Source organism: Culicoides brevitarsis, chromosome 1 (assembly GCF_036172545.1).
Source record: "Culicoides brevitarsis isolate CSIRO-B50_1 chromosome 1, AGI_CSIRO_Cbre_v1, whole genome shotgun sequence".
Taxonomy (NCBI): Eukaryota; Metazoa; Arthropoda; class Insecta; order Diptera; family Ceratopogonidae; genus Culicoides; species Culicoides brevitarsis.
The window spans coordinates 35,393,885-35,417,772 of NC_087085.1; the positions used below are offsets into that span (position 1 = coordinate 35,393,885).

Genomic DNA, 23,888 nt, shown 5'->3' on the forward strand with positions numbered 1-23,888 from the left:
AATTTTTAGTGCGAATTTTTTTTAAAGAAATATGAAATTTTAAATTTAGGCATTTATTATTGATTTTAAATTAATTTAACTGAAAAATCAATTATTATTTTATAATTAAAAAAAAAAAAATTAAAAAATTAAAAAAAAAAATAAAATTGGATTTCAATAAAAATATTTAATAATTTAATTTAAATTTTTAAAATAAATAGAAATATTTTAAATTAATTTTTTTTTTTTAATTAAATTTTAAATATATTTTATTTAATTTATTTTTATTTAAATATTAATTTAATTTAATTTAATTTATTTTATTTTGTTTACATTTTTTAATGAAAAAAAAAAATAATTTATTGATTTTAAATTATTTATTATATAAACTTTTAAAATTCATTTAAATATTTATTTTAAAAAAAAATTAAAATAATAATTTATTTCAATTTAATTAATTGCAATAAGTTTTAAAAAAAATATTAAATTTATATTTAAAGTGTAATTTAAAATAAAAAAATATTTTGTAAAAATTTAAAAAAAAATAATATAAAATTTTATATTAAAAAAAATTAAATTTTCGAAAAAAAAAAATAAGTAGAACGCCTATTTAACAATTTTATTTATTTTTTAATTTTTTTTTATTATTTATTTATTTATTTATTTTATTTTTTTTTTGAATAAAAACTAAAGATTTCAAAAATGTAAGTGACTCATTCAGGAATAAAAATACCGTAAAAAATTATTCAAATGACTTAAAATAATGTGTTCATGAGTCATAAAAGTAATAAAAATCCCATTTTCAAACAAAGACATGCCTTTTAAAAGAGTCTCAGGTTCAAAAAGCACGCCACTATATTTCTTCAAACGTCTTTAACACAAAATTCGAACAAAAAAACATGAATTTAAATAATAATAGAAAACACCAGAATAATAGAATCCCACTCTTCATCGCAATCTTGATAAGAGAAAAACGCGTACAAGAGACCTCCATTCATTCATTTTACAATCCATAATAGCGTAAAGATTGACTTGATATCCATCATACATAAAATTTGATGTCTTTTGAAAAAAGATGAAGAATTTTATATTCATAAGAAGACATTCATCTACTTCACTTCACTCCATGCCGAACACATAATAGGAAGAAAACTCAGCGATCCATAGAAAAGAAAAGAGACATGGCTACCGTTCCTTTCCTTTAATATCGCTGTCTTCACCATTCCTCTTGTTGTTGTTAAACTTTATCTACAAATAAAATCTCTCTTTTTTATATAAAAAAAATAAAATAAAATAAAAATATACTTGAAGTATGTTGTGCATTCATCGGATAGGACAGCAGTATGTCGGAAATAAAAAATAATAAAAAAAAGACAGTCATCATATTTCAACTTGTGTTGTTTATGTTGCTCTTGATATATGCATGCAACGTAGGCAACACGGAGACAATCGAGAAACGGTATATAATGTAATAAAAACCACGCCTCATCTTTTTATGCTCGTCGTCGAGTGAAGTGAAGTCGTTCTAAGCAGCAATTTTTCTCTTGCTTCTTGCTGATGAGTATCTTTCATTCATATTTCGCATGCATGAGCAAGTCCATGTTTCCAGATCAGTAGTGAAGAGGTCATTAATAACGCTCCGTTGTTGTGAAATGTGTCGATTTTACAAAGTAATCGCATTATTTGGTCACTCCCGACTAACTTTTTGCCATAAAATTAAAAAAAAAAATTCACAAAAAAAGACAAAAGAAGAAGTTATGAATGAGAAAAATATTTCAACAAATTTTATCCGCATTTTTATCACACACAAAAATATTATTTATTGCGACACAATCTTCTTAAAACCACTTTTTTTGCGGTATAAATATTCATATTTTTTGTGCAGTCGTCGGTTTGTGCTCCGAAAACAAAAAATCTGGATCATAAAATGAAAGAATTATGTCTAATTATGTAAATTTATGCGCATTATCTTATCCAGGAGGAGAACAAAGTAATCGCCAACTGGTGTTCTCTTGCAATTCAGAGGCAAAAAAAATAAGCGGGCGGCGATAAAAAAATGCGAATCATTTTTTATGACCCCTGTTTGTGTTTTTTTATTCGTACGAGAGTTTTGCTAATAAAAACAAAAGAAATGTAAAATTAATGACTGAATTTATTCTCTTGAATTGGTCACATAAATAATAGATAATGGCCGGCAATAAAAAATAAATAAATATAAATGTTTTGCATAAGTTTTTGCGCGTTAAACGTGTTTTTGTTGCTTTTCTTTTCTTTTTATTTATTAATCGCGTTCAATTCAAGAAACAAAAAAAAAGAATTATTATTAAATATGGGATTAGGGTAAATGTTGGTTGGCGAAGGCGATCGATGAATAAAAAAATGAAGAAAAAAAAAAAAAAAATGAGAGAATATTTGGGTTGAATTCTGTTTCGGTTGTCGATTTATGTCTGTTTCTTGTTGGTAAGCCGACACAATTATTATTTTTCTGCTCCCGAAAGATGCTGTCAGTTCATCGAGAGTAGACTACGCAATGATTAACATATAAATGTCAGTAAAGCTCTTTTAATCGAGGTAACACGAAACAACGAAAAATTAATCCATGTTAATGTCGGGTGACTAGATTTTGGTCTATTCTATAAAAAAAATGTTCTGCCTTTTCGTGATTCTTTTAGAAAAAAAAATCAGTCACACGCAAGAAGTTTTTAAACGTCAACAACGCCTTCGAACATTTTTATTTAGATTTCATTGGGATTTCATGGTCTTCATGATTCAACATACAGCAACATACAACAACAAAAATGATGAAATTTGTCTAGTTGAGCTCTTAAGCTATGGCCCATCATCGTTTGTTTAAATGCAAATGATAAATTATGATTTAAATGTCTGTCGAGTATTTATTTGTACGTTTAAATCTGGTTTTTGGATCAAGGGGGATTCCATTTGATTTTTGAGATTTTATGGTATTTTATATAAATTTTTTTTCAAAAGTAAAAATCTTAAAAAATTTAAAAAAATATAATTTAAATTTTTTTATTAATTTTAAACACAAATATTTTTTTTAAAAAATCATTTCAAGTTCGAAAATTAAAAAAAAAATATATTTTTATTTTCATTTGATAAATTTTAACAATATGAAATTTATTATTTTTTTTAAATTATGTCAGGTTTTTAATTTTTTAATATGTATTTTCCTTATTTTTTTAATAAATTTTGAAAAAAAAAAATTAAAGAAAAGTATAGAAAAAAAATAAAAACCTGAAAAAATTTAAAAATTTATTTTAAAATTTTGTTTAAATTTAACAAAATATTTTAAAATATTTTTTTTAATTTCAAATCTTAGAAAGTCTTAGAAAAAAAATTTTTTATTGAATTTTTCTCAATTATTTAATTTTTTTTAAGTTAAAATCTCAAAATTGAATAAAATTTTCATAAAAAATCTAAAAAATTGATAAACATCAAATTTTTAAAAAATTATTTTTTTTAATAAAATAAAATTAATTGTTAAAATTATTAATTAATAAAATTATTTCCTTATTAAGAATCTATAAATTTGACTGAAAAAAAAATAAAATTTTTGAAATTAGACTTTGTTAAAAAATTGTAATTGAAATTTAAAAAAAAATATCTTTATTTTTTTTTTTAAATCGTTAGAATCTAAAAAAAAATTTTAATTTTTTAATTTTTTTTAAATTTTAAAATTTAAATTTTTATTACACGGAATTACCCATCTATCCTTTCATCTCTTAACTAATCTCGCATCATATTTTATTTTATTTTTCTAATAAATTTGTTGACTGACTGACCATTTCTAATCTCTAAATAATGTTGAAATAAACATCCGTGTCGTAAACACTTTTCAAATGTGACATGACATGGATTAAGATAACGCAAATTCGCCAAAAGCCCCATAGGGGTTAAAAGTTCAATGATTAAAAGGTGATGTTTCTCTATTCTTTGTGAAAGTTTTTATTTGTTTTTTTTTTCGAAACAAAAATGTTTACAAGTTTTATGACCATGAAAGGCGCCGATGTCAATAAAATAGCGAGAAATGTCTATCAAACGAAATTTACCGAATGCCAACGGGAGGTAACATCGGTCCAAACCTGCTTTACATATCATTCTGGTTCAACGGAAAGCACTTGATCGATATTTGATTCCCTAATAAAATTGGACACACGATACCTCTCTTGCGTCGCATCATTATCGTCATAACAACTGTGTTATAGATAGGTCGAGCAAGTGTGTAACGCCGTCATAAAATAATAAACAGACAAAAATATCGGCATTCGTTTCATGTTATTTTCTGGCTCTTTTGTAGGTACGACGATGATGATTTGTGCTACTAAACGCATTTTTTTTTCGGTATGATTCGTGAAAAATTCAAGTGGCGTCGTTTTATAGACCTGAAAAAACACGACGACGAAGCTAATCACCATTCAATGACTTGACAAAAATCCACAGAAGTCAAATGCATTGTCGACGAGCCAATATCTATTATTGATGCACGATGACGATGAAAGGTTGCTGTTGTTATTTTACCTTTCATTTTATTTTTGTCCGAACAATAACAAGATGAATACGATCATCATCATCATCGCAACCTTTGTTTGTCCGAATCCGAAAAAAAAATTGTGAAAATAATCCGATTCAGATTACTTTCATGCGAGGGAGCAGACCAGCAATGCTTTATTTAATAAAATGCATAAAAATATGAGGAAAAAGGACAAATAAACGATTTTTTTGTTCTCTGTATTCAACCAAAAATTGAATAAGAGGCCCTACAGGTACCGTTTTCTCTCCTTCTGTGTTGGATTTTTTTGTTATGCCAAAAATTGTTATTGTTCATCGGGTGAAAACACAGACATAACATGAAAAACTTTTCTATTGTGTCACTGAAATTGCTTCCATTGTGAGCTCTAAATTGACTTGTCCTGTCTTTTCATTCCCTTTTAACGGATTGAAACGGATGAAAAGTTTATAAATAACATAGAATACGTATTGGAGGCGATAAATTGAAGCACATTTACATTTTTCGTTATCCCAATGCACATTTTAAAAATTCACTTTAATTTTTTTTCCAAAGAAAATTTTGAATTTTTGTCCCAATGCACATTTTGAAAATTTCCTAATGCATATTTTTGGCTTTGCTCTCAATTAAAAATTCAAAATATTTGTCCTATCGAACATTTTTAAATTTTACTCAACGTTTGGTTCAAATTTTTATCCCTTTTCACATTTTAAATTTTTGTCCCAGTGCACATTCTGAAATTTCCCCAATACACATTTTAGGTTATGTTTTCAACTTAACTTTAAAATTTTTAACCTATTAAATATTATTAAAATGTTATCCCTTTAGACTTTTTGAATTTTTGGCCCAGTGCACATTCTGAAAATTTCCCAATGCATATTTTTAATTTTTTTTTTCATATTAAATTTTAAAAAATCATTCAAATAAATATTTTTAAGTTTGTTTAAAGTAAATCTCTTGATTTTAAACCGTAATACACACTTAGAAATTTTTAACCCAGTGCATATTTTTTAAATTTCTTTGCAAATAACTCAATTTCTCTTTTAAAAAATTTAAATGCACTAAAAAAATGAGTCCATCGCTTGAACATTGACTCACAACGATCATAAAAATCTGGTCAGCAATAAAAAAAAAGCAAAACAAAAGTCATAAAATATTTTTACACATAATTTTTGCACATTAAAAACTTTTGCTCAACTTTATCCACACAATCACTGTCCACAACTTGGACCCAAAGTTTCTTTCAAAAGTCATAAAGAAATTGCATTTCTCTGTTATTGTTGTTGTAAACTTGTCACTTTTAAGTATTTTAAAACTTGAATGGTCAAGTTAGTCGTAAAAAACAAAACTTTTTCTTTTAAACTCCCACTCAAGAATTTTTTTAAAGTCGCAACAACGTCGCAAAAATGTAAATCTTATTAACTCATCCGTGTCACATTTTAATTATACTGAAAACGTTTCCTCCGTTTTTGACAAAACACTGATGATAGTTAATTTAAAAGGCGTCACCATAATGTCTAGAAGTGATGCCGATTACATCTGTCTCAAAATTCTCATGATATGCAACAACTAAAGAAATACAAAAAAATAAAAACTAAAGCAGTTAATTAATAATTCGTCAGAAAATGATGTTCTGTCGCCGTCTTCACCAAATCTCATTAAAATATTGTTAATTTTGTTTGTATATTTAGATGTCAAGATTTTTTTTCTCATTTTTTTAAAAGATAAATGATTTGTTATAGCAAAGAAGAAGAACGACGCGTCGACAGGGATCATCATAAAATCTTAATGAAATGCAACAAATTTTTGTTAATTGATTTACCTACAACAGCGAGTGGATGTCGTCTCGTCGCTGATGAGTGCAAATATTGCACGGGCAATTTGCATTTGAAATTTAAAATTGTTTCAAAATTGAATTTTAACTAAATCTGATAACTAAAAACTATTGGAAACAGGAAAAAAGGGAATTTCCGGTTGTAAAATAGATTTTTTTGATGAAAAAAATTTTTTAAAAATCATTTTCGATCAAATTTGTTTCCGTTTTTAGTTTTTAAAAATCATTTAAAGGATTTAATCCCTTTTTTTCTGGAGTAATACAATTATTGTTTATCTCTCTTGTCGATATTATCTAACAGATGTGAAAAAATAGGAAAAACACTTGAGCAGCATCCATCCATCATCAAGTGCATGCAACAAATATTTACCGACATTTTCCCATCGGAGTTGATGGAAAAACGTAAACTTTTAAAGTGTAAAATTAATTTTGCATCAAGTACGAGGGATGAACGAATTTTCATCGATCATCGGATGAGAGATAATGAAAGGGGATTTCTGGTTGAAAATTAAAAGGTTTCATGCTTTGATGTCAACTTTCGCGCATCTCGAGGGACTTTTTGTTTGCTTTTTCTGATCCAAAACGATTTATCGCGACATTTACACGCAACAATTCTCGACAGATGCCTACCTTGAAATGCATCGCTGCAACCGCACACTGGCCAGTACTATTGGCGATGAAATCAAGCATGGCAAAGCACATGGCCATGCGCGGTAAAAAAAGGGGGTCCACGACTCTTTGATCATCATCATCAATGATGAAAAATGAAGTTTGAACGTATTTGGTGCATTGGACAATGTTGGTATGTATCGATAAAATTTATTACAACAAAAAAAGTTACTTTGACTGACTGTGGTTTATGGTTTTTTTTTGTGTCTTTCTGTGTTACTTTCTGGTTTTGCCTCACTGATTCCCGGCTGTGCCCGTTTTTGTCATTGATTTCATTGTCAATGACAGACATTTTGGGTCAATTACTCTCGACGTTGTTGCCTCGAGGCGGCGAATTTCAAGCAGCAAGGAGGCCAATCATCAAGTGAATGTTCGCAGAGGTCATGTCATGCTTTAAAATAGAAATAAAAGATGTTTGTTAACATATTTCGCGAAATATGTTACACGAACGAAGACGCAGAGAGAGAACACGTCGAGAGAAAAGAGGTGTAAATAATTGAAAAACCGAAACGAATTCATGAAAAATGTGCTTCTATTCAATTTTTAACGTGTTTCAAGTTGGATGCGTTACCTTGAAAATTTCTTCAAAAAACCGAAGGATCGCGTTACGCATTCAGATGGATTAAAAAGCAGTTACGGAAAATGACTCGTAAGTTTTTGCTACTTCTCATCTTTGCTGATCTCACGTACCCAAGACTTCGTCGTCATGGAACCAAAACCGATTTATTTATAGACAAAAATGCTCAAACGTGCGTAAAAATGGGTGAGTTTACACTTTTCTATATTTTTTTGTATCATGTGAGGTATTTAAGAAACAAGTGCAAAGCGGTTACCGTTCTCTCTCTCTCGCGCATCTCAAAACTCGCTCGGAACGATAAAAACAACAAATTTATTAAAATAAAATAAATTTATGTACAATATTTTACATAATTTAGTTCCACATTATAAATATAAAATGATAAAAAATGTGTTCGGTGACCATTACACACGAAGTGATCCGATTCTTGACTTTATTATCAGTCGTTATGGGAAATCTTTCGTGTATCGATATCAATGAATGGACCATAAAACGTCATAAAATGTGAATATTTAAACTTTTATCATAAATATATTTATATTATTCCATAACATATAAAATGACACATAAAACCCAAAAGAAACGATTCGATGCGACTTGTTTAAAAAGATGTTGCCGCAAAACAACTTAATGTCCCGTCGTCGTTGTCGGTATTTAATTCGTACACAAGAGAGAAAAATGTTTTAACAAGCAGATTATCACCTGTTAACTTTTTTTTTTTGCTTTTTACAAAAATGTTCCGTATTGAAACGGCTCGTTTTTTAATCTTAATTATGTGAAAAATTAAGATAAGATGCTGAGAGAGAGAGAGGAAACGTTCGGAAATATAACAATAATATTAATAATGTAATTGTCAAAAAATAAATGTCTTTTGTGTGGATTTTTTCAGAAGAAATATGCATTATGCGGAGAACTGACAACGACAAGACAAGATACAGCTAAGGAAGGATAAGGAACGAATGTTATGCACTTTTGTTATTTAATATGAAAAGCATGTAATCACATAAAAATGAGAATGAATGCAGGATAGGGTGAACAGCTTTTTCGAGGTAAGTAATTGAGACTTTTTATAAATACTATAATTCTTATTTGTTTTAGGTAAACAGTTAATGGAGAAAATATTTTTGAAAAATTTCATTAAAGGTCATATAAATGCAAATTTTGTTAAAGATGAATCGTTTGTAGAAGAAGACATCATGGTGACAGCTCTTAATAAATTTTTTTTCCAATGGTTACGACGATGGATCAATTATTAAAACAAATTTGAATCGAAACTTTATCTAAAAAACGATGGTTTTTTAAATTCAGAAACACATATAATGATTAAAATCTTTGAATGGATATATACTGAACATCAGGATTTTTATTTCAAGACAAGACTCAAAATGTTTAAGTATGCATTCCTTCAAAAAATAATGAAGGGACATATGCTACTTCTTGAGAATCATATACTGAAGTGGCACGGCTGACACAATGATGCCATTGCTGAAATCCAAAGCTAAAACTATCCCGATAAGTATGTGAACCAAATCAATGAACGTTTAATAAAAGAATAACTATTAATAATATCGCTTAATTCCTTAATGGTTGTTCCATTAAAAACACAGTCGAAAAATTGATATTCGGCTTTCAGAAGGCACTTCATTCCATCGACATGTGAATATAACAGAGTCTTTCCAAGCGCAAACACAACAATCAACGTACTCACATAACAGCATCGGGGTATCCATCTATCGGGATACAAACTTGTTTTAAAGGCATTTCGTAGCTTCGGATCTGTGCCAACCACGAATATCTTTTAGTGAAAATTTTACAAAAGTGTCTATTGCCATTAGAGTATTTTTTAAGTCTTTACTAGATGAACTAGAAAAGAAAAAGCACATGGATGAAATCCGATGAATTTTGTGACATAAAATTGAAAATTATGTTCACCCTAAAATTCATTATATCACCTACACTACCTGTCATCATTACATTTTTACAGTGATATGCCAAACACAAAAATATCATAATAATATAAATAAAAGATTGAGACATTTAATAAATATGTGAGAAACGCTGTTTGATACCACCGCGAAACGCAGCAACAATAACATAAAAATGTTTAACGGATTTTATCGCTGCAAACATTACGACGCTTGCCATTCGCAAAATCACGAGACGAGCAACTTCTTATATAACAATAATTATTATATTATTCATAATTTTAGAACAACTGCATAACGAGAGCAATTGCATGCTACAACCTTCATCTACATCATCATCATCTCAGTATACAAAGCAAGGAATGATTTTGACATGGATTTTACAACTATTTTTCCTTCTATTCTCTACTTAAATGCCATTCATGAGAATCGATCACGTTCTCGTAACACTTGCATACGTCGCCGCAGTAAAGTAACAATTAATCGCTTCACTTTGCCATAGCATTTTGTTTTCTCATGCAATGTGCGCCACGTCGCATACTGAAGAAAAAATATCGTTGTTCCACTCGACTGAATTCGCTCGCCATGGAAACTGTCATAGATTTTTAACGTGCTGATTTCTCAACGACCGACTGTCAATGAAATAAACAGCGCAGGGATATTCGTGTTTCTCGAGAATTTTCGTCTCGAAGATGGACGTTGACACGGGTGCAGTACCTGAACAACCTTGCGTTTTGTACGTTTGAGAATAAAAACATATTTGAAGAAAAAAAAAAGTGAAAATGACAGAAAAAGGTTATGATCTCTCTCTCGGTATGTAAGATGCGGTTCTTCTCCGTGACGATATACAAATAAATAAAATATTGAAATGTCAAATATTTGATAGGCAGTTGACATGAAAAAGATTTGTATTTCTTTCTCGGTAGGTCTCGCACATAGAAAGGAAGGCAGGCAGGCATGAAGAAAATGTCACTTACAAGATTATTATGTTTGTTAGTCTTTCTTGCGTGTGACGAAAATAATTTTTGTGAGCTTCAAGCAACTTCAGTTTCGTTCATAAAAGCGAGAGAATCGTGAAACAAAAGACTCGATTGTCGATTTTTCTTAATTTTCTCAGCATGAATGGATTTCCCTTGACGAGTTAACTTCTTATCACACAACACCAATCATCGAGTGTAATGATGTGAATCGTAAAAAAAAAACTCGTTCGTTTCATAAAACAAAGTCAAAACAAAGACGAAGGCAACAACAAAAATCATGCTGCCATCAACAGATTCGTCTTAAAAATAATATTGTGCATCTCATGATATGATGATGACTGAAAATCCAAGACAGAAATCGTTCAGAGTAAATGAAACGAACGAAATACACACAAATCAGTTTCAAATCTCTGAATATCAAAAAAATGATTTATGACTCGGTTTGGCCCCTTGTTGTTGTTGTTTGTTGCTAACACATTTTTTTTTCATGTTTCGTTTGTTTTTTTTTATATGAGCGAGAAACATGAACCGAACAGTCAAAATATTGTTAGAAAAATATCATCATCATCATCTGAAGATGCCTTATTTGAATTGAATGCCCTTGTTTTAACGTTTTTCTTCTCTTCGCGTCAAGTTCAAATCTATTGTAACAAGTTTTTTTTTCACATTGACCGATCATAACGCCTTCAGTACTCGTCACAGCGTGATTAGAAAACTTTGATATCTTTCTTTCTCTCAGTTGATGTTTAAATTTATTATTTTGCTCGATTGATATTCAGTAATTGTTCGAGGGCGATGACAATTGAGGAAGGAGATCCACTTCAGTGTCAAAGACTTTAAAAATTAAACGAGACTTACTTGTATCACTCTCATCGGCAGACCAGTTTCTTTCGCTAGTTGTTCTCTTATATGTCTAGTAGGCTTCGGTGTTTGACTAAATGCTGTTTTAAGGATTTCTAGTTGTTTCGCTTTGATAGTTGTGCGTGGCCCGCGTCGTTTTGAGCCGCCGCCATCATCGGGACTTTTGCTGTCGGCATGTGAGTCGTTTCTGCCATCTGGATCGCCATCCAGAGAGCCCTTTATACCAAAAAAATTTCAATTAAATTTCTTTTCAGGGCTAAAAACGAAGGAAAATCTCACCTGATCCGAATCATCATGCCCCGTTTTGCTGTCCGTACTCATACTTTGTACTGAAAGGTCTGACGCTGTAAGTGCCCCGCCCGAATCTGGTCCATTTAGTAACGAACTAAGACCCAGCGGAGGCCTAATATGCTCATCTTCGTCTTCATCTTCAGACCCTGAGCCTACCACGGAATCTGAAAAATTTCAAAAAACATTCTAATTAATCCAAACCAAGCTTAAATTATGAAAAAAAAATCTGAATGCTTCTGAATTTGCGTAAAAAAAAACAAACGAATAATTTTTACGATTATCAACCCATAAATACTGCCATAAATTTATTCATTATATCTTATTTATGTGATACCAGATAACACTTTCTTGCAGAGTGGTACGAACAAAGTCATCAGATAAAAACAATGAAAAAGAGAGGAAAATAATAATAATTTCATAAGATCAGCATGTCATGACCAGAAATTGGTCCCTTTATCGTCTTTTTTTCTTCGATATCGTCGCTGAACGTCAAAAAAGGTCGCCGGATAAAAATCTCTCAATTCCATGAAGTACAAAGGGGGAGAAAAGTCTGAACACAAAAACGATGTCTCATCAAAAAAACGAAGTTGAAGAGAAGGCGCGCGCCTGCCTGTCTCAGCAAATGACAGTAATTGTTCCTTTATTGCTTAATTTAATTCAATTAATGCAATTTGCCTGCGAAATTACCTCAAAGAAACAATCATTAACCTTTTTTTGTTTCCAAATTCATTAAAATCGAATAATTGAAAATAAAAAAAAAATTCAAACGCAAAAAGGAGAAAAACATAAAAACAAATTTAGCCAAAGGTCATGCACCACATGTGTTCGATGGGGTTTATTATTTCGCATTAAACGTTACTTTAATTGAGTGCACGGACACACTTTGGTGAAAAATTATACAATTTGTACCTCATTTCGGACCGAAAAATTCGAATTTTACAACAAAAAGCAATTCGTTTTACACTTGTACGTCGAATTGAATCGAAATCGAACAAAAGGAACCCCTTGTATACCTTTTTTTTGTTGTGTTTATCGAACGCAGCATGAAAAGAAAATAAAAACAATTGAATAATTATATCATTTGAACACCACACATATGCTTCATTGTGTGAAATGTGATTGATTAAGGGTCACGAATCTCCTTGCTCTCGTTAAAGAGACTTGCGAGACATGGCGAGCTTCGCATATGGCAGAAAAAAAAAGTTACAAGCACGCGAGACACTTCAACGTTAACAACTTGCAAGTGCAAATAAACTTCGTTTCAAACAAAGTGTAATTTTGCACCGAGAAAGTTGCATGCTCACTAGCTTGCCAGTCAGTTGTCAGCGTTTTATCGTAAAAATGTAAACCGAGGAATAATAAAAATTTCATGTACTTTGCCGTTTAAACGAACAGTTGTTGTTATTTTCTGGAGGATTTTTATTTCATTGTAAAATTTACGGAGAGAAATTTTTAACGATTTTCTGTCAGAAGCAGTGTTTGGGTGTCTCATGTCATTCCAAAAATGGTTCGGGGTAGGGAAACATGTGACCTGAGGGCTCATGACCTGCCTTCCTGAACTAAAATTTATCGCAAAAAAGACTGGATTTAACTTTTCATTAAAGAAAAAAAAAAGTTTTATAAATTTTTGTACGAGGAAAAAAAAGTCAAACAAAACACACAAAATACAAAACAAATAGGATTAAAGGCGCAAAAGTACGACCTTGCTACATTTCTCCCTCATTCCGCGCGCAAACAAAAAGTTGCTTGTGGTTTTTGCACGCCGCAAAAGCAGTCGACTGAACAAAGTCTACGAAGAAAAAAAAAACTTTTTCAATTGAACAAAGGAAACTTTTTTGCTGCTCGCTTGGAAAACTTGAGTATTTTTTCTTCTCTCTTATTTATTTTATTAGAACAAAAAAAAAAAAGATGGAGAAAAAATCGAGGAAAAAATAATTATATAAAGCTTTTTGAGTGAAAGCATGTCAGCCACCGCCAACCCATTTCTCGTTGTTTTTCTGCCATTCATTTCTTTTTAATAATAATAAAAATAAAGCAAGTGACAAGAAAGTATGATGATGATGATGAGGTCGTACAAAAGTGTGACTTAAAAGTAAGTTTACGCAAAAAGATTTTTTTTTTTAATTATGCAATTTTTCATAGACTTTGTTCTAAAATATGTTCTCGTGATTTAATTGCCTTTGTGAAATTTGTTACGAAATAGTTTTGAATAACGTAATATTTTTTTTATTCATTCATTAGTTTAGTAGACTTTTTAGCAAGTTTCTTAGAAAATTATAAAACGAGATTTATGAATAAAAAATTCATTCAGACTTTCTTTTAATATTGTAAAAGTACAAAAATTAAATAAAAATTCTTAATTAAATTTTAAGATTTTCTTAACAATTAAAATAAAACACATGAGTATTAAACTTAAAATAATAAAAATAAAAAAAAGCAAAAAAAAAATTTTTTAGAAAGTTTTTTAAAAATTTACTAAAACTTAACAAGAAATTAATTAAATTAATTTTAAAAAAAAAATATTTTTTTAAAAAAATTAAAAAAAAAATAATTTTTTTTAAAAAAAAAAAAAATAATTTTTTAAAAAATAAAAAAAAAAATAATTTTTTAAAAAAATTTAAAAAAAATAATTTTTTAAAAATTTAAAAAAATAATTTAATTTTTTAAAAATTTAAAAAAAATAATTTTTTAAAAAAATAAAAAAAAAAAAAAATTTCATTGCTTTTAGTCAATTATTTTAATTTAAAAAAAAATTTCTCGAAATTTCGTTAAAATCCTAAGTCTTATTAATTTTTGAAAATTTTAAAATATTATTTTATTTTTACTGAAAATTGCATGCAGCTTTTAGCAAAAATTAATGGATTAATAGTTTTCAAAAAAAAAAATTTAAATATTTTTAATAAAATAAAAAAAATAAAATTTGTCTAAAATTTTTTTTAAATTAATCTTAGTAAATTTTCATTTTAAAACTTCAAAAATACAAATTTTTATTCCTTATTTAATTTTTAAAAAAATCTAAAATTAAGATTTTCCCATAAAAAATTGTCAATAAAATACTAAGAAAATCTTTAAAATTGTCTGTCATCATTTGCAGATCAATTAAACCCGTTTAGCAATTCGTTCTGCTTTGTTAACTCTTTTTAACTCCATTTGAATCTCATTACGCTACATCTAATCGGTTATCTATTCCATTTACATCTGCACAGTGCGAAGCGACAAAGCACTACAAAATTATTATATTATTAAAAAAGTTTCGAATTGAAACAAATTTTCGGAATGAATGACGGGTTAATTGGTGTTGTAATTGCTTCTCGAAATGTTTTTCCTTGTGGTTTATTGTCAAAAAGTTTTGTTTCCCACAGTAAATCATGTGAGACGGATATGTCTGAAAATGGAATGGAAAAAGGGGGAAATCTTTTGTTTTAATTCCAAGTTTTAATTTGAAGAACTCTCAAACGGTTTCACGCAATAATAATTAACACAAGTGCTTCGATAAAAAAAACCCTCTTGAAAAAAAAATAAATATTTATAAATAAATACGCAAATAAAAGATTTTTCAAAGGAACGAGCAACATATGTTATGTTCAAAAATTTGTCTGATTTCAAACAAATCCATGCATAAAAGGAATATTTCACGGTACTTTGGTGTATCGAACGTTTTTTTTTTATTTTTTTCGTAAAATGACACCACGTTCTCCGCCTGTTCTGCCACAATTATTTTTTCTCCTTTGTTTAACCGATGATTTAATTTTTGTAAGGAGAACGAGAAACGACACAAAGTCTCCGTTGCGTGTAAGTCGAATGGAGGCAGCGAAGTCTATCATTATCATAATGTGTGTTAAATGTTCCTTTTTAACCCGACTAGGGCACTGACAGCCTGTCAGACAGGTAGGATTTATTTTTTTTTACATTTTTTTTATTTAACGACACATGTGTGAAAAAATCTGAAGAAGAATTTTTTTATGCATTCCAGTGTCATGTCAATGTTGTCGCAGTAGACTTTTCGACGACGACCGACGATGAAGCGGCGAGTTAACAGCGGATTAGCAACATTTTTTTTGAAAAGGGTGCCGATTATCGCGCGGTTTTGTCCTTCCTTTCGTTCTAATAATATTCTTGGAACAAAAAAAACCACAATTGTTCTAAAAAAAAATATTAAATGCAAAAAATGCATAAATTATGTCAAGAAAAGCTCAGTATGAGGTCAGTGGCGTTAAATATTTTGCAGCAAAAACTAAAATAAGCCAAAAACGTCTTATCCGTGCGAATTTCTGGAAAAAGGAATTAAAATGCACGCAAAGCTCTTTCGTTCAATGAATAAGAATAACATAAAAAATAAGATCTCAATAAGATCTAAATATAAAAACTTTGTTTGGGATTATAATAATCTGTTTTCTTTGTTCATTTGTATAATTTTTTCTTTTATTTTATTTTTTTTTGTTAGAGTATCGATGAGACTTAAATAAAAAGGCAACATTGTTACAAGATTATTACACCGTACAAACAGGTAAGTTTTTTTTTGGGTACTTTGATGTGGTTTTAATCCTTTTTTTTCAAAATATGACCTGAAAGTGATCCTTACTGGTCTCTGACTCTGTGGAATGATGACAGGAAATTATGCGGTTTTTTCTGATGACTTGACAAAAAAATATTTACTGCCAACCCTCGGTTTTAAACGATTTTTTATTGTTTACCGCATTGCTCTCTCAATTAGAAACACTAGCAAACTCGGAACAAACAACAACAACAAAAACCCCCGATATTTTGTGCGATTCATCATTAACTGAACGACGATGAATAACAAAAAAAAAATAACACAATGCAATTTATGTTAAATTGGATAAAAGGGCGATCAATCGCTCATTTCCATAAAAGTTTACCCGGCACTTTATTTGCTTCCTCTGTGTGTATTTTTCTTGTGATCTCTCGTAAAATTAAACACACAAAGGCGGAATTTTCCCTCGAGTCGTAAAATTTTCCCGGGGAAACGAATGTGGCAGCGAGAACAAAGGAACGGAGGCAGTGAATAGGAATCGTGTCATGTGCAAGCACTTGTACTTGTTCCAATGTAAATATTGTACAATAATAAAAATAAAAACATTTTCTCTGCCTACAGTTTGCATGCAGTGCACAAAGGACGTAAGATTTCGTCTGGCACGGATAGATGATGGCTTAAATGCATTATAAAAGGAGTTGGAGGAGGGAAAAAACGTTTTGTTATTCACTTAAGTAATTTCCTCTTTTTTTGTAAGTATAATGAGTATTACATTCAACATTGTTTTTGGTCAATTTTTTGCTATTTTATTATTTTCAGTTATTTTTTTTTTATAAAAATTCTTATTTTTTTTAAATTAAAAATTTTCTTAATTAATTAAATTTAATTAATATTTTTATTTAATTTATTTTAATTTTAATTTTTTTATTTTTTATTATTCATTTTATATAATTTTAATTTCAAAAATTTTTTCTTAATTAATTTTAATTTAATTTTTTATTTTTAATTTTAAATTTAAATTAAATATTTTTTAAAAAATCAAAAATTAATTATTTATAATTTTATTAATTTATTTATTAATTTAAAATAATTTTTTATTAAAAAAAAAAATTAAATTAAAATCAAAAATTAATTATATTTAATATTTTTTAAAAATTAATTTAATAAAAACTAAATTTATTAAAATTTCTTAAAAAGTCTTTTTTATTAATTTTTTAATTAAAAAAAATAAATTAAATTTTTTCAAAATTATTATTTTTTTTTAATTTTTTAAATATTTTTTTTTTAAATTATAGAATTAATTTATTATTTTAAAATAATTTATTTTTTTAAAATAATTTTTTAAATTTTTTCTTTCACAGCACTTTTCGACATAAAACATACAACAATTAAATTTTGCTTGCTAATTCAACTCCCATGTAAAATTATTATTACGACGCGTTTAGTCCATTTCACGTTATTTTTTGACACCAACGATGACGAGGCAAGTAAACAGGATCAATGACAACAAATAATAATATTATGATATATTTATTATGATAATACTCGAGTTGAGTCGAGTTCCCCCTTTGCATGAACCTCTTTGAAAATTCCTCCGAAAAAAAAATACGGGAATTGTTTGCATAATCCAACTTTTTATTATTTTTTACATTTTTTTTTTTTTTTTTTTGTTGTAAGGTATTCGCGGGCGCTCAATTTGAATATGAATTGAATAATTTATTTTTGATGATACCAGCAAAAAACGGAAAAAATTCAACGCGAGAAAGCAGAACAGCGGCAATTCGTTCAACAATATAAATTTGGAATTAATTTAATGTGATGCCGCGCGACTCAATTATTGTCCAATGTTTTACGTTCTTTGTAGGTGGATTTTTTTATTCGACAGCGGTATGGAAATTCGTTCGTTCACTGATGGGAAAACGTAATTATAATAAAAATTGATGTGTTTTTAAAAAGGTATCAACATATTTTTTCTGGTATTTATTTTTTTTCGTGTTTTTTTTAGCGAAAAAGAAACGTTGGATGGGGAAAATATTGAGAGTAATGGAGATTTCGTGACATTTTGGCCTTTTGAGACATGTTTCGAGTCAAAGGAGATGCTCGTTTGGGGAAAAAAATTTGAATTTATTTAAAAATTTTTATAAATTCTTTAAATTTATTCTATAAAGGTAAGAATTTTGCTTTAATTAACAAAAAAATAATTTAAATTTTTAATTTCAGAGCAAAATATGACCAAAATTGATGGAAAATCTAACAAAAATGTACTTAAAATGAAGAATTCAACAAATTTTCTTTAAAATTTAATCTCAAAAAGCTGAAATAGCTTCCAAGAATCAATTCTTTTTAATCCAAACCAAGCAAAATCTCCGTATAAACTCACAAATTCAAACAAATAATAACAAACAATTTACACAAGTGCCATTATGTTGAAAAATTTATGTTGTTTATGTGACTTTTTGAATGCACATAAAAATTATGGCATTAAACAGACATTATCTCTCTTCTTCCTCTTCTCTCCCATTTGCATTAGCATTACATACGCTCGCGAAATTTATTATTTTTTATTTTATTTCGTGAAAAAAAAGCGAAAGGTACGTAGCGAGGTGATACATTTAATCCATTCATTGAAACCGAAGCCTCACTCATATTTTTTAAATGTCAATATGAAGTGAAGCACAAAAAAAATACATTTTTTATTGTTGTTCGTTTGTATTATTCCTCATATTTGTGCTGTGAAAGAGAATAAAAAGCGCGATTATGACGAAAAATCACGTCCACGACGTTGTTGTCATTCGATTTCGTGCCCATTTTGAAAGGAAAATTATGTCAATGTCTTCGTCGGTGTTGCGAAACAACCTCTTATGTCATGTTCTAATGCCCCGCATTTTCTTGCACAAGCAAAAATGTCTTCAGCAGACGTTTTTTCTCCGTTTGCGTAACTAATGTGCAAGAAATGTGCAACATGAAACAACAAAAAAAAAATACACATAAATAATGATTTTTCGTTTCGTTTCATTTCCTTCGATGCGTCGACGAAGAGAAACGACGACGACGAGAGAGAGAGGAAGGCTCGCATAACCTGAACTAATCGCATGACCTCCCGTCGCTTAATACCAATGTGATGGCACCACGGGAGTTTCAGCGTAAAAATACGCGTAAATGCGAGATTGAACCGCGACTTTATGCTCTTTTATGTCGTCGTCTTCTTCCTTCGTGCTGCCCAACAAAAGACCATATCAAATATATAACAACGGAGCTACAAGTTGGCACAAAAGAAATGAATAACAATCAATAAAATGTATGTTATTGTGGAATCTTTACCGGTTACCGGCATCGCAACGTAACCCAAGTCTTGTTAATGTTTCGAACGGACAAAAATAAATTTTTGTATGAACAATGGCTTCGGTTTTCATGTGGTAGAGTTGTTAACCATGAGTTACAAAATGTTGCTTTTTTGGTTGAAATCTTGCTATTGAACGATTTTTTTGAATTGAAAGTTGGTGCAATTTACAAAAATGTTTCAAAATTTAATTTTAATTTAGAATTTTTATGTATTATTTTTCCAATTTTTTTTTAATTTAAAAATTTTTAGATAAGGAATTTTCATGTAAAATTAAAAAAAAAATTATTGAAAATAAGAATTTTTTTCATAAAATTTAATAAATATAAATTTGAAACAAAAATAAATTTTAAAATGAAAATTTTTGAAATTAAAAAAAAAATACAATTGAAATTTTTGTATAATCGTAACAAAATTATTTTTTGGAAAAAAACATGAGAAAAATCATTTATGAATTATTTCTTGGATTTTATTATTGTTTTTTTTTTATTTTTCTTTTATTTTAATTTATTTTTTTTAATTTGACAGTTTTTCATTTTAAAATTTAATTTTTCAAGCTAAATAATTTTAAATTGAATTTTACAATAAATTAAATTTTAGGATTAAATCAAATTTAATAATTATTTAAAAAATAAATTAACTTGGTTTTTTTATATTTAAATTATTTTTTAAAAAATTTCTATTTTTTATTTATTAAAATTTAATTTATTTTAATTTCAAACAAAAAATTTTGTTATATAGGTAATTAAAATTAAATTAATTTTAATTAAATTAAAAATTATTTACTTTTTTTTTACTAATATTCATTTTTTAAATTAAATAAAAATTAAAAAAAAAATATTTAATTAATTTAATTTATTTTTAAAAAAATTTAAGAAATACATAAAAATAAAAAAAAAAATTTTTTGCAACATGAAACATTTTTCTTCATCGCTCCAACCTAAATATCGAACAAAAAAGTACAAAAAATAAAAAATATTGAAGGTACTTATTATTATTAAACATTTTTGTTTGCAAGTAACAAAACCGTGTATCGCATCGAACAAATCAGTAGGTAGCGTTTGGGTGTTTTATCTCGTTTTCGTTCAAGTACCATCTTCTCTCATGCCTCTTTTGTGCCTCGTTTTCAATGGCTTTCCGTACCTTTATTGTGCGAGTAGGTGAGCAACAACACATTTATTTCATTTTTGTGTGTAAATAATAAACTTTTTTGGATTGGATGGAGTTTTATCATGGAGTCAAATCAATGCCTGCCACCAAATTTGGAAAAAGTTCATGATTTATTGTTGACTCTTGTTTCGTTTAGCTAAAAATACTTTTTTTTGTATCGTACGTGTGTTTGTCGAACGGATTGATGTTGCTTGCTTATCTTCGAATGACACTCGATTGAAGAATAAAAAAAATAATTCATCAGTTTTTGACGTTTTCTTGAGTTGAGATGAAAAAGAATTTTTTTTTTGTGTTTTTATGAAGCGGAATTAACTTCTTATCACGGAAAAACAACGAAAAGCGAGGGAAATGTGGAAAAATGTCATCGAGTGTGTGTGTGTGACATGCCGCCCGTTTGCTTACTTAACGACAGAGGTGATGTGAAATGCACACGCGACTAAATTTTTATTTGTGTCGTCGTCGTGCCGAGATAAGCCATGCTGAATTGAAATGTTCATGCATTGGAATGGCTTCTCCGCACCCTCGCCGCCTCTATGCGTAAATAATTTGGTACAGATATTTTAATGCACGTGTCATAAATACTGCCATCAAGATAGCAAATTGTATGTCTGCAGCGCTGCTGTCTCTCTGTTAGGCATGGTTATTATTGATTAACTGTTTTCCTTTTTTATGGGCGCACATAAATTAAAGCAGCTCGGGAAAATCAATAACGACCAAACATTTGTGCAAAAAAAAGACTTTAATTCATTTGGCGACTCGAAATCGGTCAAAATTCTCACACCGCAAGAAGAATTTGCCTAGAAAAAACATAAAAATAAATTAAAGCTTCGGCAATTCGTTATGGGAAACATTATCAGCAAATAAATGTGTTGTGAGTTGTGCCCGTTAAAAATATATTGCAAGAAAAGAAATCGATTGCCTATCTTTTGAACTTTATGTACCGCTTGCTAAACTCTCTCACTCTCTCTCTCGCTTTATCGTGATCTGTGTCTAGTCGGCAATAAAATTACTACAACCGGTAATAAATAGGGTCGTTCGTTATCAATTATTTATTTTTGTTTCTTTTTTGTGAGAAAAGTATTTCTTTCGTTATCGACGACGACGACTTTGAACTCGGTTCGGTTCGAGAACAGGTCACGTGTAACGTCGCGTTATTAATAAGAATAATAATAAAATTTAATATAAAATGAAGACTGTTATGAATTATTTATGTACTTGACGAGTTTTATAAGGTGATAAATGCGCTTCGAAAGCAGGTGTAAGAATATTTGTTGCGGGCATGAAATTTTTTTCGACAGAAAAATGTCTTTAGGAGTTGAAAAATTGCTTGTTTTGAGGTTAAAGATGAAGTCACGTGACCTATTTTACATTAAAAAGTTATTTTTCTGAAAATTTCATTTTAAGAAATTAAGAATTTTAGATTTTTTGACAGTTTTCTGAAGTATTTAGATCGGATTTTGTCAAATATTTTTTTCATGAGTAGAAAATTATCAATAAAATCCAGTTTTTAGGTTATAAGAAAACCACGTGGTCAATTATCGATTAAAAAGACAAATTTATTTAAATAAATTTCAGTTCTGAAGAATTTTCTAAAATAATTTTTCGAAAATTTTATTAAAAATATCTTTAAGAGATTGAATTTTCTAAGAAAAAGAAAAATTTCGAAAAGTCACGTGACCAAGTTTAAAACTAAAAACATAATTTTCTTTTAACTTTTGTTTAAAAATTTAAGAAATTAAAGTTTTTGAGAGTTATTTTAAACGTTTTTTCTGATATTTTGTTAAAAATTGTCTTCATTAAGTAAAAATTCTGAAATTATGGAATATAAGAAAGTCACGTGATCGATTTTTAACCAAAAATTCTCAATTTATTCAAAAATTTTAACAATATCAGAACTTTCAAAGGATTTTTAAGTAAATTTTGAATTTTTTCTTGTAAAATAATTTTCAAATACTAAAATTTTTTATCCAAATTTTCTTATTAGTATGTCACGTGACCAAAAAATGTCTTTAAATCCTGCAATATTTAAAAAAAAAATTTATTAAATTTTTATGGAAAATTCCATCACAAAACCGAAACCTCAAACAAAGGAATTTCCCCAAAAATTTCTCGTACGGTAATTTTCCTATCAAAATCCGAATGCACTTTGATATTTTTTTTCCAACAGAAAAATGTCTGCGTTTGACATAACTTTTCATTATACCTCTTTGAACAACTGAAAAAAAAAAAAAAAAAATCGTGCAAGAACAAAAATAAATTACGATTCCCTCCATTACATTTCTACATTTATTATTAAATTAAATTTTTATTTTTTTTTCTTTTTTTCTCGTTCTCGAGCGTAATTTTCAAAAGAGGCGCGATGACAAATCTGAGCCAAGAGTCATGAATCTGCTCATATTTTATGTTTTACTGCCGTAACGTCGTCTCCGTTTCTCAATGTCGATGAATGGAATCTTTTAAAAATTCATATCTGAGACGTGCTTTGCGAGTTTTTCAAGAGTCTGTGATTCTGTTTAAATAAAATATTATATGAAAATAGCTTCAAGCGTTATTAATTTTCTAGACCATTTGTTTAAACGTTGTGAGTGTTTTTTGCGGGAAACTCTGAAGAAGAAAATTCGCGTGTTTCAAGAAAAGTATTTTTCATCAACGAAAAAACATCAACCCGATTATGTCAGTCATTTTTCCTGCCTTTTTGAGGGTTTTGAAGTAAAAGCGAAAGAAGAGTGACACACATACCAAAAAAAAAAGAGTTCCGAAATTTACCGACATAAAAGTTTATGTAATAAAAATATTTACGAAGCACAAATATTTAGGAAATTTTCTTTTTCCGCTTTTGCACGAACAGAAGGAACGACTTCCTTCGGGGTGTTTGAATGAATGATGGGGGTAAAAAGTAAATGTTTGTGTTTCTCTCGCGCTACTCGACAGATATCCGACAGACAAAGTCGAACGTCGTCGTCGAGTAAATAGTCTTTAATATTCCATTAAATATAAATGGATCATGAATTTTTGACGTTTTTTCGTGACTTTTGAATCTTTTTGAATGAATTTGACTTTTTTTTTCGACCAGACATGAAAGGATGAGATGAAACATATTTTCCAGAAAAAAATTGCGACGCGCGCGATAATGACCTCATCCGATATAAAAAACGTCACGAAACAGAAATTTTCCAAAGGCGAAAAAAGTTTTCTTTTATTTTTTCATCAATGCCGTTATCAGCGGTCACCATTCACGA

The 23,888-nt window shown here is 28.8% G+C and overlaps 1 protein-coding gene across 1 annotated transcript in view; it reads right to left on the reverse strand.

The window, feature by feature from the left end:
• LOC134826966 (LIM/homeobox protein Lhx1) overlaps positions 1 to 23,888 on the reverse strand; it is a 40,063-nt gene that overhangs the window by 3,263 nt on the left and 12,912 nt on the right. Inside the window, exons 4-5 of the mRNA XM_063839481.1 lie at positions 11,633 to 11,808; positions 11,351 to 11,569 (exon numbers count right to left, since the gene is read on the reverse strand). Coding sequence (XP_063695551.1) covers positions 11,351 to 11,569; positions 11,633 to 11,808 — 395 coding nt within the window. The remainder of the gene's footprint in view (positions 1 to 11,350; positions 11,570 to 11,632; positions 11,809 to 23,888) is intronic.